Genomic DNA, 21,017 nt, shown 5'->3' with positions numbered 1-21,017 from the left:
ACAATTATTATAAGCAATCAAAAGAGAATACACTTTGGTGCCTGCATATGCAAATACGTTTTTAAAAGTAAAAAAAACAAACGGGTGTCGGCGTGAAGGACGATGAGGAGATGGATCAAGGTCAGCCTAATATATGAAATCATTTATTTCTTACATTGTTTAATAAAACAGCAATAATTCTTCTTTCTTTTCTTTTTTTTCTTTTTTTGCAAACTGGATATAAACTTTGAACATGCCAGTTAAGTTGACACTGTGGATAGTAGCAGTTCTACAATAGATATAATATGAAAATGCATTTGTGGACAGAGCAGATTTTTACACTGTTGAGTCAGTATGGTGAATTGTAGCAGATTTTTTTTTAACTATTCATTCATTTGCAAGAGAAAAAAAAAGGAAAACGAAAGAAAAAGCACTGCTTCAACACCAGAGAAGAATGTGAAACAAACCGGGAATGACACCGAGTGGAGATACGACAGATCCGCGCTGCAATTCTGACACCAAAATGGCAGTTATAGAAGATTCAGTCTGTCAGTAATGACATGTTAACTCATGCCAGCTAGATGCATCTCAGTGCACATATGAGGACATGCATGAGCACATAACATTCATGGAGAAAAGAAGAAAAAACACCTTGTTCCTCTCAAATACACATTAGCTTCAACATGAAGATTACAGCAAACATGATCGGGCATTTTATTTTTGCTCCTGTCTTTGTAATGAATGTATCATAAATCATTAGAAAAAGGCCAAAGATTTCTTGCAAGAAACTCAGTTTTTGGTGACAGCGATGCGATCGACGGTTGGTCATCAGTGCCGGTACATGTGGGTGAGAGGGAAGGATGTCTTTTGTCACTTGGCAAGCAGAGAATTTCACTTGTTTTTGCTCTGTAAACACCTCTCGGCGCTCCCTGTAGGCCGGGTCTCGACTAAAAAGTGCCGTGCTTTGTTCTCTCTCACTCCGCCTTCAAACTCAAAGGGAACTCGCCGCAGTGGCTTTCATTTCACTTCAGTCTCTGGGTCCCTTCAGTGATGGCGAACTGAGCTGGAATCAGCTTCTCTGATCCCCTCCTCCTCTTCCTCCTGTAGAGTGTCTTTCAGGAAGTTTAGCTGGGCAGCAGCCACAGCTCCACAAAGTCCCACTGCTTCCACAGCACGAACAGCAGCAATGTCAGCAGGACGGTGGCGGCTACGCGGGCCCGGGTCTTCATCAGAGGGGTGATGAAGTTGGCCAGAGTGGAGACGAAGACCAACAGCACGGCCATGAGCGCCAGGATGACGTTGATGAGCTTCCCCAGCAGAGCTCGAGCGTTGGCATTCTCCACTCCTTCTAACTGGACAACCTGCTGCTGCTGCTGCTGCAGCTCCAGCTTGGTGATGCGGGTCAGGCATGACTCGACTGCCTCCTGTGTGTGCAGATCCCAAAGAAATGAACCCACTTAGTGCGATTTTGTTTTTCAAAACCTCATTAAAAGGCCTGAAAATCTAAGACACCTTTTACAGGGAATGATAATGTCTTAATTCAACTGCTTTAGTCAGAGTTGAAACTACCTCTGAAAATCACAGTCAGTAAACACAGTTTGTACGTTCACGTCTTTGAAGCATATACAGGTTTTGGAGAAACATATTGCCCACACACAGCTCTGATCCCAACTTCTAGCAAACTCCAAAGTCTCCAACGATCTATCGGAGTCTTTGTTTTTACCTGAATGTCTCTCGCCCTCTCATACGACTGGTAGGCGACTTTCTCCTCCATGCTGGCGAGCTCCTGTTTCAGGTTGGTCATCTCATTCTGGTGCAGCTCCGTCAGGTCATTCAGCTGCTCTTCAAGTCGCTCATACCTGAACACACAGCGCAGCACACACTGTACTCCAAAGCATGCATGTCAAACTTGTTTTACATGGTTTATCTACATATTTAATCCCTGTGATGTCATTTATTTTTCTTTTTTTTATTATTGTGGACTCATTGTACAAAACATACATTTAGTAGAGGGCAAAAAAATAGAAGTTTCCTTGTATTTAATTCATCCTCTGGTTGTTTGTTGCTTTCTACCATCTACCACTCTACCATCTTGAAATTTTGTGTGATGGTAGAGATCAATAAGAGCTCAGCTGATTTCATTTGGGAGGAAATCTGGTCATGGTCACACCAAATGTAAAAATCAGTATAAACTTTATATTACCCACAGTGTTTTATGGATCTTCAATCTTCACAACAGTATAACAGGCTTGAATGACATGATTACCTAGGTTGGCTAAGCATTTGACCTTGACCTTCATTTTCTAGCGCCCAAGGTTAAAAAAAAACATTTGAAAGGGCATGGAGAGAACACGCTTGTAATTCTTTTCAATATGATGCCCTAATTGATCACGATGACAAAATCACACACTGCATGAAGAAATGTCAAAATCTGAAGTTATTGCAGCTTATTGAAGCCAAAGATTTTGGCCGATTCTGCACCAATCGTCTGGGTAAAGATAATAAAATACACTAGCATTTAAGGCTTTAAGGTCATAGGTCAAAGGTCAGACAGCATGTTGCAAAACAAAAGCTTTAGTATACTCCTTGACCTTCAGGGGGAGTTGTGCTCTCTGAGTGCTATTGTTGTTTATCTATTACTTAATTAATAATGAATTATTAAGTGAATAATTAATTTGTGTTGCATGCACTGTTAGAGGGGAGGTGTTTATCAGAAGGAAAAGCTGTAAAGCTCTGAAAATGTAGTCAGAAATTTCAAACCCGATGCCCTCCTTCACATTTTCCAATAACGTCTAGTGGACGGCACTTTTACGGCCACTTTTGGCGACTGGGCCTTAATTTTGACACCCCTGCTCTAAAGTACATATTTAATGATGATTTTAAAAGGAGCAGTGGGGACTGAGTTGTTTTTTCCTTGTGTGAATTGCATCTTGATGTTCAGTGTAGCACGTTAGTGATTGCTTTTCTTTGCAGGGACATCTACCTGTATCTCTCTTCCTGCAGGCACTGAGTCATGTAAGAGTAGTCGCTCTGCAGCTGGCCCTTCATGTCCTCGATGGCGTCCTCCATGTGCGTCTGGCTGGCCTTGATCTCCTGCAGACCCTCAAGTAAAGAGTCCCATGAACTATGCATGTGATGGTGGTGGTGGTGGTGCCCGTCCAATCTGGGGCTCCCCATCGTTGGGCCTAACATACCACCCCCTCCTCCTCCACCAGCCCCACCAGAATTACTGCCCGCTCCGGATCCAGACGTGGCGCTGGAACACTCGTCGTCGCTGCCGTACTTTGGGCTGGAGACCAGGGTGGCGCTTCCACTCAGGGCGCGGGGCGTGGGGGTGTCTTCAGCGTGGCCCCCAACTCCGTCCTCTAGCGTGTCTTTTAGGTGAGCAATGTTATCAGCACTGCCAAACTTGTTTCTTATAAGACTGGCAAACTCTCGTGGCTTGGAGACAACGGCCGTGTGCGTGAGAGCAGAAACTCCTCCTTTAACCCCTTCAACTACTCCACCTCCGAATCCACTTATCCCAGCACGAACGTTGGCTCCCACGTCCTTCAGTCCCTGCTGCATGTCCCGCAGGACATCCTTCGGCTGCCGGGCTGGCCCATTCTGTGAAGAGGGGAAAAGGAATGAGGAAGCAGAGAAGTGGAGGATCCTAAAGGAGAGAGCTGATCATGTTATGAGGGTAAGTTTTAACCCTCATAACACAGATGAGGAAAGCAGTCCCTGTGAAGAATCAGGTGAGGCACAGGGGGGATGCACTGGTTTAAATAAGTGTTTGGGAAATCATCAGTCTATTTCTGGACTCCACTGCGCTCCCAAAGATAGACTGAACACTTGTTCAAGTCACTCATAAGATAAATGTTCCAATAGACCACGAAGAAAGACACGTGCATACACACACACACACACACGCACACGCACACACTTACCTGCTCTATCTCCTTCAGCTTCTTGTGGTAGTGCTCTAGTTTTTTGTGTAAGTGCGCAATAGTCTGTGCCGATTTCTGGTTCTTCTTCTCGAACACTTGCTTGATTCTGGACGCCTGCTGTTTGTCCGCGTTGTGAGCCAACTTCAGGTACTCCGCCACGTTGTCGTCACGCGCCTCCTGCTCCACGCGAATCTGCTCGGTGACCTTTAGGATCTTCTGCTGCAGATGCTCCAGAGCAGCACGTGTCCGCTGCGGCTCACCGGCCACAGCACCTTCCGCTCCCCCCGCCATGCCCCCAGACACCGACCCCACCGCCGCTGCTGCCCCCGCTCCGTCCATGCTGATGTTGGTGTCAGAGCCTCCATGGCTGGTAGTGGAGGGCAGGCCTAGAGTTGCCACCTCACTCTTGTCCAGCTGAGGGGACAAGAGGGCAGTGACTTGCTATTCAGGGGTGAAAAGAGAGCTACAACTGCTCCAGATACATTAGAGGTGTTAGTCAAACTAAGGAATCAGAGCCTCATCAGTATAAAAGTGTAAAAGTAGAGATAACAAAGGTTATTCAGATAAACGGCGCAGGAGAAACATCTTCACTGTAGCTGACTCTTCACAGACTGGGTTTTACAAGAAAAGAAGTTCATCTGCAGACATGTGGTGCCAACACAGGCTGTTATTATTGGTGTTATATTCACATAAACATTACTGTGCAAAAGTCTTGAGCCACTCCTTATATCTATGTGTTTTAATGGGAAATAGGTGCAGTGATTTACATGTGCAAACTTAACATAAATACAGCACATTAAGGCAAACAGAGTTTGTACAACTCCAACAAGCTTGAAATTCAATATTTTGTTATGACCGCCTGAACTCTCTTCCTCAAGCTTTCTTGTAATTCTTGTAATTTCTTTAAGTAGCCTTCAGGGATATCCAGGATACTTGAAGGACATTCAAGGTCAGATGCATCTTTTAGGTCCTGTGTCAGGGCTTTCCTTTCCTTTCCTTTCCTTTCCTTTCCTTTCCTTTCCTTTCCTTTCCTTTCCTTTCCTTTCCTTTCCTTCCTTCCTTCCTTCCTTCCTTCCTTCCTTTAAACTTTATATTAAGCATTATTCAAAGATTCAGCTAAAGAAATGGAAACAAGTTATATGCTGTTGTGACAGGCTGCTAGTAACAAAGTGCCTAGATTAGACTTATTAAAAAATCTATTATTAAATATTTATTAGATATGATGCAATTTAAAATCGGTTCTTTGCTAATGTTCTGTCACATATAGAGACAACACTGGTTCATCCCTTGAGTGAGATGTTGTTTTTGTTCTTGAATGACTCATAGGTACAAGGTACAAGGACTGGACTGAAAGTGAGAACAAACTTTGAAAGACCTTTGGAAAGCCGAAGCAAAATATAAAGAGACAAGGGTTGGCTCAAGACTGGTGCTGTATGACAATAAAACAGTAATGCTTCGTTTATAATTAAAGTACATCATATAGGTCGCATACATAAAACACTCAGTTCATTTTTAGTTGTGTGTAATTCAAAAAATTATCTTCACAGAAACAGACAAAATGTAAAGTATTTGAATCTTTACTTTCTGCAGGAAACAAAATTTCTTCTGTTTTTCTAAACTGCAGATTATATTTTCCAGATCTCAACTGCCAGAAACAAAACACCTGAGTAACCTCAGTAAAATCACTCAACAAAATAAATAAACCTCCTTCGATGGGACTGTCAAAATGTGTCATTTTGCCCACTCGGGGCATATTAGCTTTAACCGATCTAGCGGAGAGATTAGAGACCACATAGAAAGGCCACCATGCATTAATTAGATGATGCTTCCTGCCCTGCTGAGCCTCAAAAAACGAAGAAGGAGAAGAAGACGATGACGATTAGTTAAGATCGAAGCAAACTACACATGTAAACCCACGAAGGTGTGCAGCACGTGGCGTGTACTTTAATGCTAAAGACACGCTGAGCGTGTATGTAAATCTATTTCTGCCTGAACCTTCGTCTGACTTTTCCTTCAGAAAAACAAAAAACATAACAGCCTGAGGATGTAATCCCTTTTACACGACGAGACCCCGCGTTGACAGATCCACGCGGGATTCCCTGGTCAGTATTATATGTTTATGTGCGGCTTTGGCAGATGGCGCGTTTGATAATGACTCTCCGCCTGACGTCAAAACGCAGCAATCAGACCCTCAGACACGAGTTTGGGCTCACACATGACGAGAGCAGTGCTGTGAGATATTTCTCACAGCACTGCTCTCGTTTCTGTCTGCGGGATGGCGCGAGGATTTATTTTACATTATATCTGCGCGACTGCGTGAAATGAGCACGCGCTGTGATTGTAAAAGTAGGTTACAATCACGGTGTGATGGAGAGGAAAACGCATGACTGCAGCCCCGTGATGGAAAAACAACAAATCATTTTTTTCCTGATCTCTGAAAAAAAATAGATGAATAAAAAGTGGGATGCTTTTTTGAGTGGCTATCACTCGCAGGATCAGAGGGGGTGAAGTGGGCAACCAAAAAAAAGCGCAAATCGGCATATAGCGACGGCTGCGGTGGTGCTCAAACCTGACGCGGTGTCTCTGTTTAAACGTGTAATAATAATAATAATAAAAGATCCACGGAGCGACGCTGTGGATGAAGCCGAGACTCCTGAAGGTCGGGAGAGAAGCGGTGAGGATGAGGATGGAGATGGCAGATGTCTATGGCGTGAAAACAAGAGGACAGGGTGATGCCTGTGCATTCTTCACTCAGCGGGAGACGCGCGGGGACGTGATGCCAGCGAGCACGCGAGGACGAGACACAAGCAGCGCAGGAAAATGAAAATGAAAAATTTAAAAAAGGAAAGAAAAAAAAGGATATCAGAAAACGTTACCATACTGCTTTAATCCAATTTTTGCAGTGCCATTGCAAGTCTGTGTTCGAGGCCCATCCTCCTCCTCCTCCCTCCGCCTCCCCCTGAGCTCACCGAGGAGGAGTCCCCCCTCCTCAAATGTCTTTACCCCCAGCCGTGGGTCTGGCTAACTGTCACCTCCCTGGATCCTAACGCTCCATCGTTAACACCATCGATATCTGCAGCCTCCCTCTCCCTTTTCCTATCTCTAATGCTCCGATCTCTCTCTCTCTCTCCCTCTCCTTTGTGTCATATGCTCCCTCCGCCTCCCCCTGCTTCACTCTCCTACATCTCTCTCTCTCCCCCTCCCTCTCTTTCTGTCCCTCTTTCGGTCTACATGCAAATGCTATCAGTCCTGCCCTGTAATGGATGTGGGAGCTAAGGGACAGATGATGGAGGGGCTGGGAGAGCTTGGCGCAGGCGTGCAGGTGCCCCCGTGCTGATAAGGCCAGAGGAGGGAGGGAGGGGGTGGGGTGAGTGGAGGGAGGGAGCGCTCCACTCACCTAAACTAACTCCAGTACAAACACGCGCACTTCGCCTGTGCTGGTGTGGGACTGCAGTGATGTTGTGCCAAAGTACACAATGCCTCAGAGCGCCGACTCGCTCTCGTAATTTGCCTACTTCACAAAAGAGTGAAGAAAAAAAAGTGGTATCACAACAGCAGAAGCCAGTTTGCATGACTCGGCACTACTCGAGGATATATTCACCCAACTTCAGATCTCTCTGTGCCTGACGGTGCGTCAGGATGTGTCTCCGCGGAGGGACGCCCTCTAAAAAGGAAGCGTAAAACACGCTGTCATCGTCGTCTTCAAAAACAAACTTGGAATAGATTTCAAAGAGGAACTGAGAACAAAACAAGTAAAAGAACTGGAAGGTATAATAAATAAAATAGACTTCAACAACACTTGATTTTAGTGTGTTGTTATTTTTAAATTATTGTATTACTTATTGATCGTGGCCCAATAATAGCAAGAGGTAATACGTTAACACGCTTACTGGACACTTTATTAGGGTGTATTCAACCTCTCCTTAACATAAATATTTAATTAGCCAATCACATGGCTTCAGGTCCATGTATTTATGCATGCAGACTAAGGAGCTGCTGAAATTCAAACTAAGCATCAGATTAGAGAAGAAAGACGATTTAAGTGACTTTGAATGTGGCATGGTCTGCTGTATTTCAGAAACTGCTGATCTGCTTGGATTTTGCTGCACAGCCACCTCTTTACGGGAATGGTCTGATGGTCGGAAAAAGAGAAAATATCAAATTAGTGAGCGGCAGTTCTCTTGGAGAAAATACCTCATTGGTGTCAGAGGTCAGAGGAGAATGGTTTGAACAGATAGACAACAGAAACTCAAATAACAGCCAACGTTACAACCAAACTATGCACACCATGTTGCCAGTGACGTCAGCAAAGAACAGGAAACTGAAGCCACAATTTGCACGGGCTCACCAAACTTGGACATTAGATGTTTGGATAAATGTTGCCTGGTTTCAGGAGTCTCGATTTCTGCAAGAAATCGATTTTCTGATTTCTTGCATACTTTGGGCCCCTTAATGCCAATTGATTAACATAAAAAAAAACACCACAGTGGCCTCCACAGTCACCAGATCCCAATCCTGTAGAGCATCTTTGGGATTCAATTCAATTCAATTCAATTTTATTTATATAGCGCCAAATCACAACATAAGTCGCCTCAAGGCACTTCATAGATACAGAGAAAAACCCAACAATCATATGACCCCCTATGAGCAAGCACTTTGGCGACAGTGGGAAGGAAAAACTCCCTTTTAACAGGAAGAAACCTCCGGCAGAACCAGGCTCAGGGAGGGGCGGCCATCTGCTGCGACCGGTTGGGGTGAGAGAAGGAAGACAGGATAAAGACATGCTGTGGAAGAGAGACAGAGGTTAATAACAGATATGATAGAGCCACCTGTGATAGAGCATCATGGATATGCAGCTGACAAATCTGCACCAAATATGTGATGCTTTCATGTCAACATGGACCAAAATCTCTGAGGTTTGTTTCCAGCACCTTGTTGAATCTGTGCTACAAAGAGTTAATGCACTTCTGAAGACAAAGAGATCCAACCCAGTGCTAGCGAGGTGTTCCTAATAAAGCGGCCAGTGAGTGTATAATGGCCTTAATGGAGAAATGACAAGTTGTTGTACTGTTGCACAACACTGCAAGGGTTCAACCAAACTAAGGAACAGTTTTACCGCTGATACTAAAAAGTAAAGTGACGACACATTAAAGACACAAGGCGGTTCATTTGACCATTTTATTGGATTTCATAATAATTAAACAAAACCTAAATTAACACATGACATCGTATCTCACAATAAATAAGGACAGATTTTCACTTGTAGCCTTGAACAAAACACAATACAGAGGAAATGTGCGCAAGCATCTACAAACAGAAGTGCATTCGTTGTTTGGGGTCATTCGCTTATTTTCTCGGCTTCGGAGCATTTGTAAGCTTTCTGTTGGTGAGGGTTAGCGTCACAGTGACACCCATTCATATTACCCATAGCAGCAGGATTTGCTAATGTAGACATAAATAAGTGCCAAGAGGGAAAAAAAAGAACAAATTTAAGGCAAAAAAACCCAAAACAAAACATATCATTAGTTAGATTGCACAGTGAAAATAATAAATGTGACATTTTAGCTTAGTATACATTTACTTATGATGAAGGAACTTTAAATACCAAAAACAAATGCCAGTAAAGGCACTTGATACTGGGTGTTTGTGTGCAATACTGCAGTTTAAATGATTATGCTACCTGACAATGCCATATTTAACTTTATAGATAAATCTCTTATACATATATAACTAAATAAACGTGTTTAAGTGTTCCTAGTCTACGTTATCAGTATCAGAGTCTGGGCAGCCGAAGGACATCAAAAATCAGCTGACGTAAAGTAGATGGAAAAGGATGGAAGAGGACATGATGGCACTTCTGTCTTTTACAATCTAAGCAAAGCAACTGCGTGTTTGAGATGTCAGAACTCTTCAAGCATCTTCCTTTGATTAAAAGATGGTCGATAAAAGCACTGTATACAGCTGGACATAAAAAGTATAACATACTTCGGAAAGTAAAAAAAAGAAGACGACTGGTAAACCCTTGTGATACACATGTAGAAAAAATGCTGTAGAAAAACAATAATGGATTTGAACTACGGAGCCAAAGAGCTTTGTCCTCTCAGCTCACAGACATGATGAGGCTGGATGATTTTAATCGACACATCTCCAGCGGATGTGAATGTGCTTTCAGTGCGGCTGAATGTGCAGTCGGGCAACACTTTGGCACCCCCCCTTCCCCAAATGAGTGTAAATCCACTGATTCCAGAGATTACTGTTAATCTTCTCTGCTCAAATGTCGCATTCTTGCCACTGAGGGAAAAAAACACCAATCTCCTCAAAGTGACTACAGTACCCTAATTAAGTGTTTTGTATTGACGTGTGGTTGAGGTCCCTCCTGGGTGCACGGCCAGAGTCTGTGCGGGACGTGTGATTCCTGAGCGTGGCCCTGTCTGTGAGGTTCTCTTGGCATATTGGCGTTTCTCCACCGAACATCACTCGCCGGATTTGCGGGGCATCCACACTACTCTTCTTTTAGCCTGGTAGAAATCTGTTGGGATAAAGCGCAGGAATTTTAAGCTCATGCACTCTCACGTAAAATGACGAGACTTCTCGCTTTCAGCTACACGTACCTGTGATGTTCGTCTGCTTCCTCTTCAGCCCCGTGTTCTCGCCCTTCTCCGGTGTTTTCTCCAGCATCTCCTGGCTGTGTGTGCATTTCCCCGGCGTACCGGGGATGTTCTCCTTCTCGCTCTGTGCCGTCTCCACCCTCCCTCTCTTGGGAGTAACTGTCGCTGCTGACCTTTGGCCTTCAGCTTGTCCGAGATCCTGCAAACAGGACCTGTAGAGCAGAGGCACCCTAGTGCTCGGGACACCTTCCCATTGGAAATCACTGCTCTCCAGAGGCTTGTCCAAGCTAAAGTCAAAGCCCCACCGCTTTGAAGCCTCCTGAAGGTCGCTAAGCATGGCAGCCTGGTACTCCACCTGTAGCTGCTCTCGGTCCACAGGCCCAAACAGGTTTCTCCGGGCTGGTCTTTTTCTCAGAACCCCCAAGATTCGCTTGTGAGAAGCCATCACTCTACACTGATGGAAACAGACAGAAGATCTCTGGTTAGAGTAACACTGATTGGCGTTTTGCTTTAAAAAAGTAGCAACAATAATAAACCAGGCATGGCATATTTGAAAGTTAATTTTGTCTCCATTAATTAAGCATCTCCAGCGATGAGACTAATCCTCCCAGACACTCGGTGCTGATGAAATGTTGCACAAGTAAAACATGCAGTGACTTCTCTGAGAGGAGAGGAACTTCTGCGCCAGTCTTATTCTAAACCAAGCAAAATGAGTTCTGTAATCCATTACAAGTGCATCCATCTCAGTTACTTGATACTGTCTCGAGTATGAAAGTAAAAATCAGTCTCACCATCTTTCAAACCAGCGTAAAGCTCCTCAGTGAACTAACACACTGGTCTCACTGGGCAGCTTTTTATACTAAGGCAGTGACTCACTGAGCGCTCCTCCCTCTCTCTGAATCACTGGTACATGCCAGGGCATAATCTCAACCAGACATGTAAGGACAAGTCCTAAGCAGCGACCAACAGCGCAAACACCGAAAATCACCACCAGGTGGCAGTATCAGGCCCCCTGCAGATTAAAAATCAGAGGCGGTGATTTGTGAATCCTATTTCCAGATCTGCAGATCTGGACGGGACTTACAAACAGCAAACACTTTACTGCGAAGGCTACAGGAAGGAATCAGGTGTGTCTCAGGTGGATGTCATTAAGGCCATCCGGGAAGTACTGGGCAGAATTCCCAGGATTTTCTTTTCAGGGAACAATCATGAGAAGCAGTTCCCATCATGATTATCCAGCTGAGAACAGCAGGAGGGGGAGAGGTCACTCTGATTAGAGTTTAATAAGTGATGAAAATAATGACGATGAAGAGAAGTGCAGATGAGGCAGAGAAGCAAATCATCAACACAACCTGATAACTGTTCACTGGCACCTTAAGTCCATTGTTTTTTTCAACAAAGCTTTCAATAAACACGGGCTTTAAAATGACTCCTTATACTGGGAAAAACTGGGGAGCCAAAAATAAATCCAATTCACCTAGAATGAAGTAAAACATCAGAAACAAGGAAACAGTTTGGGAGAGGGTGAATACACAGCTTGTAGACACCATCCTCCTCACACCCTCCCATTTCCATCCACTCAGTCACGCGTATGACGCGGCGTGAGAGGAGGGGGCGGAGTGATTCAAGCGAGTGGCGGGAGAACGAGTCATGCCCGGGCGGCGCTGGAACCGGCTCGGACCCTGCCCAGTTTACTACACGGGTCCACGTGAGGCTGGAACTCGTGCTGGCCAAACTGCGCTGTCACTGTCTGGAGCCCTTACCACCCCTGCACACCAATGAATCATAACCACACACACACGTAAAAACAACCGTGCGGGAAGCTTTGGTAAAGTTTTGAGTTGATACACTGAAACCAGCTAAAAGACATACAAACCCAACAACAACACGGGGACGGCGGTAATCATGGAAAGGTGTAATTTATGGGATTAAACGAACAAATAAATAAATAAATTAGATTTAAAAAAAGATAAAATATAGTTAGGACTGAACCTAAAAGTAGCTCCTATAACATTGCAGGTTGTATAGCTATATAATGTAAACAGCGATTTGTTTTAGAGTTGTATACACTAACAGGCCAGTCACAAGTGAACACACCAAAGCGCAAAAATTCAAATTTGTAGTTTTACTTACATTTTAATTCAAAGACAAAAAATCTTCCTTCTTTCAAACTTGCTGGGGGAAACCTGACTGTTATCCACCTTATCTTGCTGTTTTTCTGATTTCCAGTCTTCACAGCAGCTCTGAAGTAAATAAACGCCCGAAGCTGATGCTATGTAACCCAGCAGATTCACAGGAAAATACTTCTCCGTGACACTTTCTCCTAAGATTTCTTACAGACACGGACTCCTGCTAAACTTTTATGAGCTCGGGTACCCTCCTCTCCAGTCCAGAGGTGGAGACTCGGGGGACTCGCACACGTGAATTTGGCCCGGTAAACACACGAGCGCACGTGAAACTTGGCTCGGGTAGAAGACGTGAGGAAATTCCAGTTCAGGACACAGCCCAGCTCAGCCTCCCCCTCCCCGCCTCTCCCTGCCTCTCAGTGCGCATGACAGAGCGCAGCGGTGTGTATACTTGTCCCGTTTCCAGGATACATGACACATCTCGTTTGCTTCCTCCCATTTCTAAAACAGTCACGCGACGTTTCGGTTTCTGTTGACATCACAGAGCAGACAGCAGCGAAGGAGAAAGTAGAAGTAAAAGTGGAGAAACTCGTAAACAGTAAATGGAACTACACTGGGCAACTGCACTCATGCGCTCTTTGTACCTGTGTCCAATTTAAATATATCCCTCCTGTGGTAACCCCCCCTCCCCAAAAAACTCACTATATGTATCGACCACTTCACTATGACAACATTCACCGGCCACTTCATTAGGTACACATGTTCAACAGTTTGTTAAGGTCAATATCTAATATGCCGATCATATGGTGGAAACTCAATATATTTAGATGTGTAGACACGATGAAGATGACCTGGTAACGTTTAAAGTAAGCATAAGAACGGGGAAGAAAAGTGATTTAAGGGAATTTGGTGCCAGATAGGCTGGTCTTTGTATTTCAGAAAGTGCTGCTGTGCTGGGATTTTCCCACATAAACATCTCCAGGGTTTGCAGTATTGTCCAGAAAAGAGAAAATATCCAGCAAGCAGCAGTTCTGTGGGTGAAAATGCCTTGTTGATGTCAGAGGAGGATGGACAGACTGCTTCGAGCTGATAGGAAGGCAACATAAACTCACATAACCACACGTTATACTCAAGTTATTCAACTCAGTTCAGTTAAAATTGTTTCTTTACACGGTGTCAAATAACAACAACAATCACCTCAAGGCACTTTACATTGTAAGGTAAAACCCCTACAGTAATATGAGAAAACCCCATCAGTTAGAGGACACCCCCACCCCCTCATGAGCAAGCACTTCTGGGAAGGAAAAACTCCCCTTTAACAGGAAGAAACCTCTGACAGAAGCAAGCTGAGGGAGGGACAACCATCTGCTGTAACCAGTTGAAGGTGAGGGGAGGAAGACCACCATAAGGCCACACAGGGCACCACTCCTGTCAGCTAAGAGGAGGAAACATAGGCTAAAATTGGTACGGAGTCATAAAAACTGGACACTAAAAGACTGGATACATGTTGCGTGGTCTGATGAGTCTCGATTCCTGCTGCCACATTCAGGTTGTATGTTCAGGATTTTTTGTAAGCAACACAAAAGAATGGATCCATCTGCGCTCCAGCTTTGTATCAACACCTCAGTCGATTGTGTAATAGCCTGGAGGGATATATTCTTCACACACTTTAGGTCCTTTAGTTCCAGCTGAGCATCACTTAAACACCACATCCTGAGTATTGCTGCTGACCAATGCACCATGTCGCAAAGCTCAAATCATCTCAAACTAGTTTCAGTCAGCTTATTGGAAATTTAAGGCAACTAATGTAACTAAAGAAGTGGCCCATGAGTGCAACTTACTTTGACATAAAAAAAACTAAAAAGAAAAACAGAATTATTTCAGAAAATATCTTCAACTTTTACAGAATAAACCCAATCTTATACTAGCAGCAGTGACAAGACAGTAATAAACTATACATGCAGACTGTATTCCCTGCTGACACTTTCAGGGTGTTATTATTACATAACATTATACACCCCCGTCCCCAATGCTCTCCAGCCCCATCATGCTGCCCTTTAGCCTAGTTCCCAGAACATCAACAATAAGGGCCCAGACTGTAGGCTTCGGTGTATAAAGGCCCAGCTGATCTGAGTGAGTCCTTTGTTAAGTAACTGAGTGATGAGACACAAGAGAAACACACATGCACACCAACACACCAGCTAGGAAGTTATACTCAGTGGAGATATGCACTGGAGTTAATTTGCTTTTACACTCGTGCAGCTGAGTGGACACTCTATTATCGCTCAGCTCTGAGGCGGCGGCACAGTGCACAGGCCTAATCAAATTGTGTTATTCAGGTCTTTGTTCTGCACCCACCGTAAAAGCTTTGTTTCACAGATAGCGCCAAATGAAGTGCATAGACTAAGTAAGCTACCACTTAGTTAAATATTTATCAAGGAAGTCCCGCTCTTTGCAATTTTACCTGACACCATGCTTATGTAATACTGAAAACATACAACAAAATCAAAATCAAGTACTTGTGTATGATCTCATTAAAATGTTAAAACCTGTTTGTTATTAATTATGCTTACAGTTAAATAACCCATATTTCAGCAAGGAGCATTTCAGGGAAACAGATTTGCTTCAGCTTTCTACTGTACATACTGGATGTTGACACTTTGACCTGGGAGCACAGCATGTCCTGACAAAGCACCCTGCAAAGCGCACAATTATGTAGCCTTCAAAAATGAATAGAGGGTTACTGATTTTACCATCCCGCTGCAAAAAAAACATTAAAGTTATTTAGATATGCCAAAGTGTCCAAATTCTGGCATAAACACAGAGGAAAAACATTTACAGAACTATCGGTCCAGTGTGCCGTATGACAGCACCGTATTACAACATGCATACGGGATGTGCAAATAACTGTTTTTCTATCTAAATCTGCAGCAGTCCCAAGATTAAGGCTGAGTTCAGACCGAGTTCAGTTTCACGCAAATAAAAGCAGCTTCTTCGTGCAACAAGCCAATGAAAAGGACAGACATGTAAAGGCAAATTCCTTGTGGATTACTTTTTAACCTGAATGCTGGGTTTCTTTTGTTACCTCGCAATTGCTTCAACTAAAACTTGGCTTTCTGATATTGTTTGTATGTCTAAGAGTATAACGAACTGTTGTGGATCATTGTTTTTACTTCAGAATCAATGCTTAAATGTCCATAAGGCTAAAAAAAAAAAGTCTTCTCAAATGTTGCAGGTATAGACACGTGTTGAAGCTGCGGAGGTGCATTTACAAGGCAAGAGAAAAAAAAGCATAAAATGAGTGACGGTATCAGGACAGAACTTAACTGATCCGAATCAGGAAGTTACCGGGTCATTTGCACCAATGTTTCCAAAAGGCTCAGACTGAGTTGCTGAATGTTTTCACCGCGGAAAGAGATTTCCAGAAGGTTCACCACCAAACAGCTGCTCTGATTTTTACACACAGTATGAAGGATCGTGCTCCATTCACGTGTATAAATACAGCTTCTGGGTCTTAGAAATTACCTTATGCATTCTTTTTAATTTAAAAAGAATGCATTTGTTTAAAACAAATGGCAGTAGCTGTGGTTGCAAAATATTTCCAGTCCGATTGAGGTTTTGGAGACGTTAACTAATCCTTGGCACCTGTTTAGCTCACTGGTTGAGCAGGCGCCCGCATGCCATATATGGATGAGATGCAGTGGCCTGGGTTTGAGTGTGACCCTTTCCCGCGTGTCTTCCCCTGCTCATTCTACTTCTCTTTTCCTGTTTACCCCTCACTGTTGATGAAAGACCCCAAAAATATAAAAACATTAACTTGTCCACCATTTTCAATGTGTGACAATCGTAGTTACAGAGTAGGATCAAGTGAATAAAGCCCCAGTCACACAGGCCAAGAGACTGGTCTGCAACCATCTAGCAACCATTCATCTATCCATCCAATGGCTACAACCTGTCAGCTTGTGCTTCTGCAAAGCCACCATCAGTGCTCATAGGTAGGTATATATAGATTTTAGAGCAACATATACTCCCATCCAGATGATGTCTTTAGCAAGAAAATGCTAAACTCCATACTGCAGCGATTACTGCAGCATAACTTCATAGTAGAAGAGTCCGAGTGCTGAACTGATCTGCCAGAACTTCACCAGCTGATAACATCTGCTCATCATGAAACACATACGACAAAGAAGGCCCAGGACTGCTGAGCAGCTAGAATCCTGTTTGAGACATGAATTGGACAATAGTCCGATCCTAGAAGTCCAGCCAGCTGGTCTCCTAATTCCCCAGATGTTTGCAGACTGTTAACTGAAGTGGGGACGGGCCTTTCCAGCCTGTTTGAGATGTACTGCTCAACAGGACCATGGAATGGTACATTTTCTCAGTTTAAACAGTTGATATGTTTTTATTGTAAATAAATCATTTCATTTCATTGGTCATTTCGTTTTTATTTAGCATCAAAACTACCTTTTTGGGGGTGGGGGGTGGGGGGATTGGGGTTGTACAATACAAAGCGCCTTGAGGCAACTGTTGTTGTGATATATAAATAAAATTGAATTGGATGAAATAAAATTGAATGCAAATAACCAACCAAACACACTGCTGTCAAAGGGTTCCTCTGAGAAAGGAGGTGCACAGGTGTTCCTAATAAAGTGTTGTGTTCAAGGACAGAGGTAAAATATCCGCCTCCATTAACACTCTATAAGAAGAAAGAGAGGATGCCAAGTTCTTCTTCTCACTGATATGAAATCCCAACCTTGGAGCAGATTGAAGAGAGTGTATGGACTGATTATTTAAAGTGTTTTATTTTGTCTTCATCTACTGTCTGATCACCCAGCTCAGCGCTGGGTGATCACAGGGTACTGAACTGTGACCTCGTCTAGAATTAACACGCTGCAGCACCATTGTGTGCTTTACATCATCCTGTCCTCTGCTCCGTGGGCGTCAAACCCACAGGTAATGCGTTACATAACGCTTGGGTGGAAATACCACGGCTCAAAGAGTGGCTTCCCGTCGCCGTGGATGCAGAGTCATCGTTCCAGTGACGTCACACGGGCTTGAGTAATTGCGGGAAAGCGCGCGCAGATTTGAGAACTCAAGTCTCCGTTATGCCGGCTTCACGTGGACTGTGAGCGTGAACAGCTGGAGCTGGGTGTAACCCAGGAAAAGTTACTGGACAGCGTGAGAGCTGTGGCGGGATGTCTTAAATAAAGTCCGCCACCCACAGCTTTAAATTTAGTGAATGAAACTGTGTGAAGCACCCTTATGCATCATGTTACGCTTTCACTCTTAGCTACTATTTTCAGTATTAGCACGGTTTTCAGACGCTTTCACACGACTTTATAAATAGCACAAGGACATCATTGTTTGGATTTTTTTTTTTTTTTAACTATTTAATTTGTAAAAATGTGTATACACACACACACACACGTAGGAAAATATTTAGTATACACATCCAGAAATGCATACACTATTATATATTGTACATATATTTATTAGTTTCAGGTTGGCCATTCTTGTATTTTGCTCGTTTGTGTTGTTGTGTTTGCACATCTCTGTTGCTTGTGGGGCTCGCACACAAGAATTTCACTCGCATGTGCTGTGCCAGTGTGCCTGCACATGTGATGCGACAATAAAAGTGATTTGATTTGATTTGATTTGGTTATCTGTCCTGCTGAAAGGGTTAAACAATCAGTCAACCTATTACATAACAGCCTCTTACTAAACACCACGTTCAACAGAAAAGGAGGGAAATTACGAGAACATGAACCTGCCATAGGTTGCTTTTTTCCCTTCTTAATCCTGACTTGTTGACACACTGGGAACTGGCAAACGGGAACAGTAATAACCTCCTCAGTCCTCTCATTGCTCCTCTACTCAGCTAATCGTCTTCGAAAGTCAATATTAAAGCCTGTGCTTTATTTATAAAAGATATCACATTTACGTTATTTAAAATTTTAGTTGGCTGAAGGGGAATTTTACATCGAATTTAAACACTAAAAATTTTTTTTTTTTTTTTTAAAAAGACCCTTTGTGCATTATTTATTACATAAACGAGGACTAAATATGGGGAAACCTGTACTGATGTGGAGTTTGAACTACCTGAAGTGAAACCGTGAAACAGAAAATGATGTTCAACAAATCAGAAGGAAAAAATCCCAAAGCGCCACTAGCTGGAAGTGGATTCAACAGGTTGCTCTGAGTGAGCTTTTTGTTAAATGTGGTCTTCTTCTTTTAAGGGTCACCATTGTGGATCTGTCTCCATCTCACTAACTCGCATGCCCTCCTTCAAGAATCTTCTCTCAGGTTTTCCTCTTTTCTGCTCAGCTTTCTCACTTCTCCAAACCATATAGCAGATCTCACTACCATCCCTTTCACTCTCGCTGAATCCTTTTTTTTTTGTAATACTTTCTCTTTATTGATTTTCATCTTATGTTACATACAGAACTAAAGAGGGCAAGGGAAACCAACACATTCACATATGTTCACATCGCCTCGTTTTACTTGCATATATTACATATTACACAGGTGCATGTTCCATTCAAACAAATCCACAGCTGTCCCTCTGCATCACACAGGTATCAGTTTCTAGTCTTTTAACGTATAATGATCCAATCTCTCCCAAACTCTCTCCTTTCTCCTTCTGCAGCCGCAGTGAGAGGGTAATCAGTTCCATATGATGAATTGTGTTAATAATGTCTATGACCAGCTTCCGTGTGGGGGGGCTTGTCTGTAACCAACATTTAGTAATTGCCTTTTTGCATGCAACCATAATTATTTTCAGTAAGTGTGAGTCTCTTTTATTTATATCCTCAGGGATATTCCCAAGGTACATGGTACTAAAGGAGAAGTCCAGTGTTACTTCCAGCACATCCATCACCAGTTGTTTAATCTCCTCCCAAAAGGTCTTCAGTTTAGGGCATGACCAGAAGACATAGAAGCAACCTGCAGCGACCTCCCCGCACTCCCTCCAGCATGAAGCGCCTGAACCACTTATTTTGGATTTCTGCTTTGGTGTGATGAAGAATCTAATTAAATTCTTCCATCCAAAATCTCGCCATGTTAAAGAATTTGTGGTAGATAACACATTCTTCCACATCCGCGACCAATCTTCCTCTGAGATAGTTATACCTGCTTCTATTTCCCATCGATGACTGACATATCTTGTTGAGGTCTTTTTCATAGCTATAAAACTTCTATACACTTTGCCTGTAGTACCTCTTATAATGTTCTCACCATAAGCATCCATAAATATTTGGATCACCCCACTAGCATCTGCGTCAGGCATTCTAACTTCCTTCCGGAAGAAGCTCCGAACCTGTAGGTAGCGATAAAAATCTTCCCTGCTGATCTCGTAAATCTGACACATCCTCAAAATTTATCAGCTCCCCATGCTTCACTATCTTACAGACTGCAGTGATTCCATGCCTGGACCACTCCCTAAATTTATGGTCTAATAATGCTGGAAGGAAGCGTGGGAGATACGCTGGCCATCCCAGCAACCCTATTTCCCTATTAAGACCAAAAATTTTAATCACATCTGCCCATTTTTTCAGAGAAAAACTTACACAGAAATTTTGCATCTGATATGCCTGTGGCAAACTCTCAAGAGACCCCAGAACAAACTGTATTGGGAAATCAATCAAAGAAAGCTCAATGTCCTTCCATTTTGCCTCATACTTAGTTACACCAGCACACTAGAGGTCTGATCTGGGCTGCCAGATAGTAATCCTCAAAGCATGGTAGGGCCATCCCCCCCGCTCACCAGGCAGCTGCAATATTGCATATCTCACTCTCTGCCTTTTATTTCCCCATATGAATCTTGAGCAATGCATATCCCACTCCCTAAATTGTTTTGCTGGAACCTCCACTGGAAGTGCTGCAAACAAATATAGCAGCTTTGGGAGGATATTTATCTTTATCGCTCTAACTCTGCTGGCCAGATCGAGGTGGAGCAGACCCCACCTCTCCAGATCTTCATAAACTGCTGGAAATTGGACTTCCTTCTACCACCTGCCGCTGGAGCAGAGACTTCCTTTCAGACCGTGTACAGAGAGTTAGAGTGGGGCCTCATCTTTCCTCAGCCCTCAGCCTTAACACCGGCTCTCCCCAAGGCTGTGTACTGAGTCCCCTACTGTACACTCTGTACACACATGACTGTGTTAGTTCCCACCCAGACAACACAGTCATTAAGTTTGCAGATGATACCACCGTGGTGGGGCTCATCTCAGGGGGAGATGAGACGGCGTACAGAGCTGAAGTTCAGAGGCTGACAGATTGGTGTGTAGACAACAACCTGGACCTCAATACCACCAAGACAAAAGAACTGGTAGTTGACTTCAGAAGGAGGAAGTCCGAGCTGCAGCCTGTCAGCATAA

The 21,017-nt window shown here is 43.6% G+C and overlaps 2 protein-coding genes across 5 annotated transcripts; both read right to left on the bottom strand.

Moving 5' to 3' along the window:
- Positions 1-121: 121 nt before the first annotated feature.
- tmcc2 (transmembrane and coiled-coil domain family 2) lies at positions 122-7,155 on the bottom strand. 2 transcript variants are annotated; one of them, XM_085274031.1, is made up of 5 exons: positions 6,785-7,155; positions 3,909-4,322; positions 2,963-3,585; positions 1,703-1,838; positions 122-1,403 (listed from the first exon to the last, which is right to left on the bottom strand). In XM_085274031.1, the coding sequence occupies exons 1-5, from the start codon at positions 6,785-6,787 to the stop codon at positions 1,104-1,106; spliced, it is 1,476 nt and encodes a 491-aa protein (XP_085130157.1). In that variant the 5' UTR covers positions 6,788-7,155; the 3' UTR covers positions 122-1,103. The 2 variants fall into 2 exon arrangements, with proteins under 2 accessions (XP_085130157.1, XP_085130158.1); XM_085274032.1 differs by having other exon boundaries at positions 6,790-7,148.
- Positions 7,156-9,076: 1,921 nt separating this feature from the next.
- Positions 9,077-12,933, bottom strand: cdkn1a (cyclin dependent kinase inhibitor 1A). Of its 3 annotated transcripts, none has more exons than XM_085274030.1 (3): positions 12,650-12,933; positions 10,520-10,970; positions 9,077-10,437 (listed from the first exon to the last, which is right to left on the bottom strand). In XM_085274030.1, exons 2-3 carry the CDS (start codon positions 10,959-10,961, stop codon positions 10,382-10,384), a joined length of 498 nt encoding a protein of 165 aa, XP_085130156.1. In that variant the 5' UTR covers positions 10,962-10,970; positions 12,650-12,933; the 3' UTR covers positions 9,077-10,381. The 3 variants fall into 3 exon arrangements, with proteins under 3 accessions (XP_085130156.1, XP_085130155.1, XP_085130154.1); XM_085274029.1 differs by lacking the exon at positions 12,650-12,933 and adding an exon at positions 11,308-11,460 and having other exon boundaries at positions 10,520-11,211; XM_085274028.1 differs by lacking the exon at positions 12,650-12,933 and adding an exon at positions 11,308-11,372.
- Positions 12,934-21,017: the final 8,084 nt, after the last annotated feature.

This window comes from Mchenga conophoros, linkage group LG5 (assembly GCF_057382185.1).
Source record: "Mchenga conophoros isolate Kocher_MC1m ecotype Shallow Benthic linkage group LG5, M_conophoros_male_GT1.1, whole genome shotgun sequence".
NCBI classification, from domain to species: domain Eukaryota; kingdom Metazoa; phylum Chordata; class Actinopteri; order Cichliformes; family Cichlidae; genus Mchenga; species Mchenga conophoros.
This window is presented reverse-complemented; position numbering and strand designations above follow the sequence as displayed.

Excerpts from the sequence above, each read along its gene's own strand:
- tmcc2 (XM_085274031.1), bottom strand. Across the intron at positions 1,839-2,962 it reads CTGCAGGAAGAGAGATACAG|GTATGAGCGACTTGAAGAGC; the intron begins GTAGATGTCCCT and ends CTGTGTGTTCAG. Across the intron at positions 1,404-1,702 it reads AGAGGGCGAGAGACATTCAG|GAGGCAGTCGAGTCATGCCT; the intron begins GTAAAAACAAAG and ends CTGCACACACAG.
- cdkn1a (XM_085274028.1), bottom strand. Across the intron at positions 10,438-10,519 it reads GAAGCAGACGAACATCACAG|ATTTCTACCAGGCTAAAAGA; the intron begins GTACGTGTAGCT and ends TTATCCCAACAG.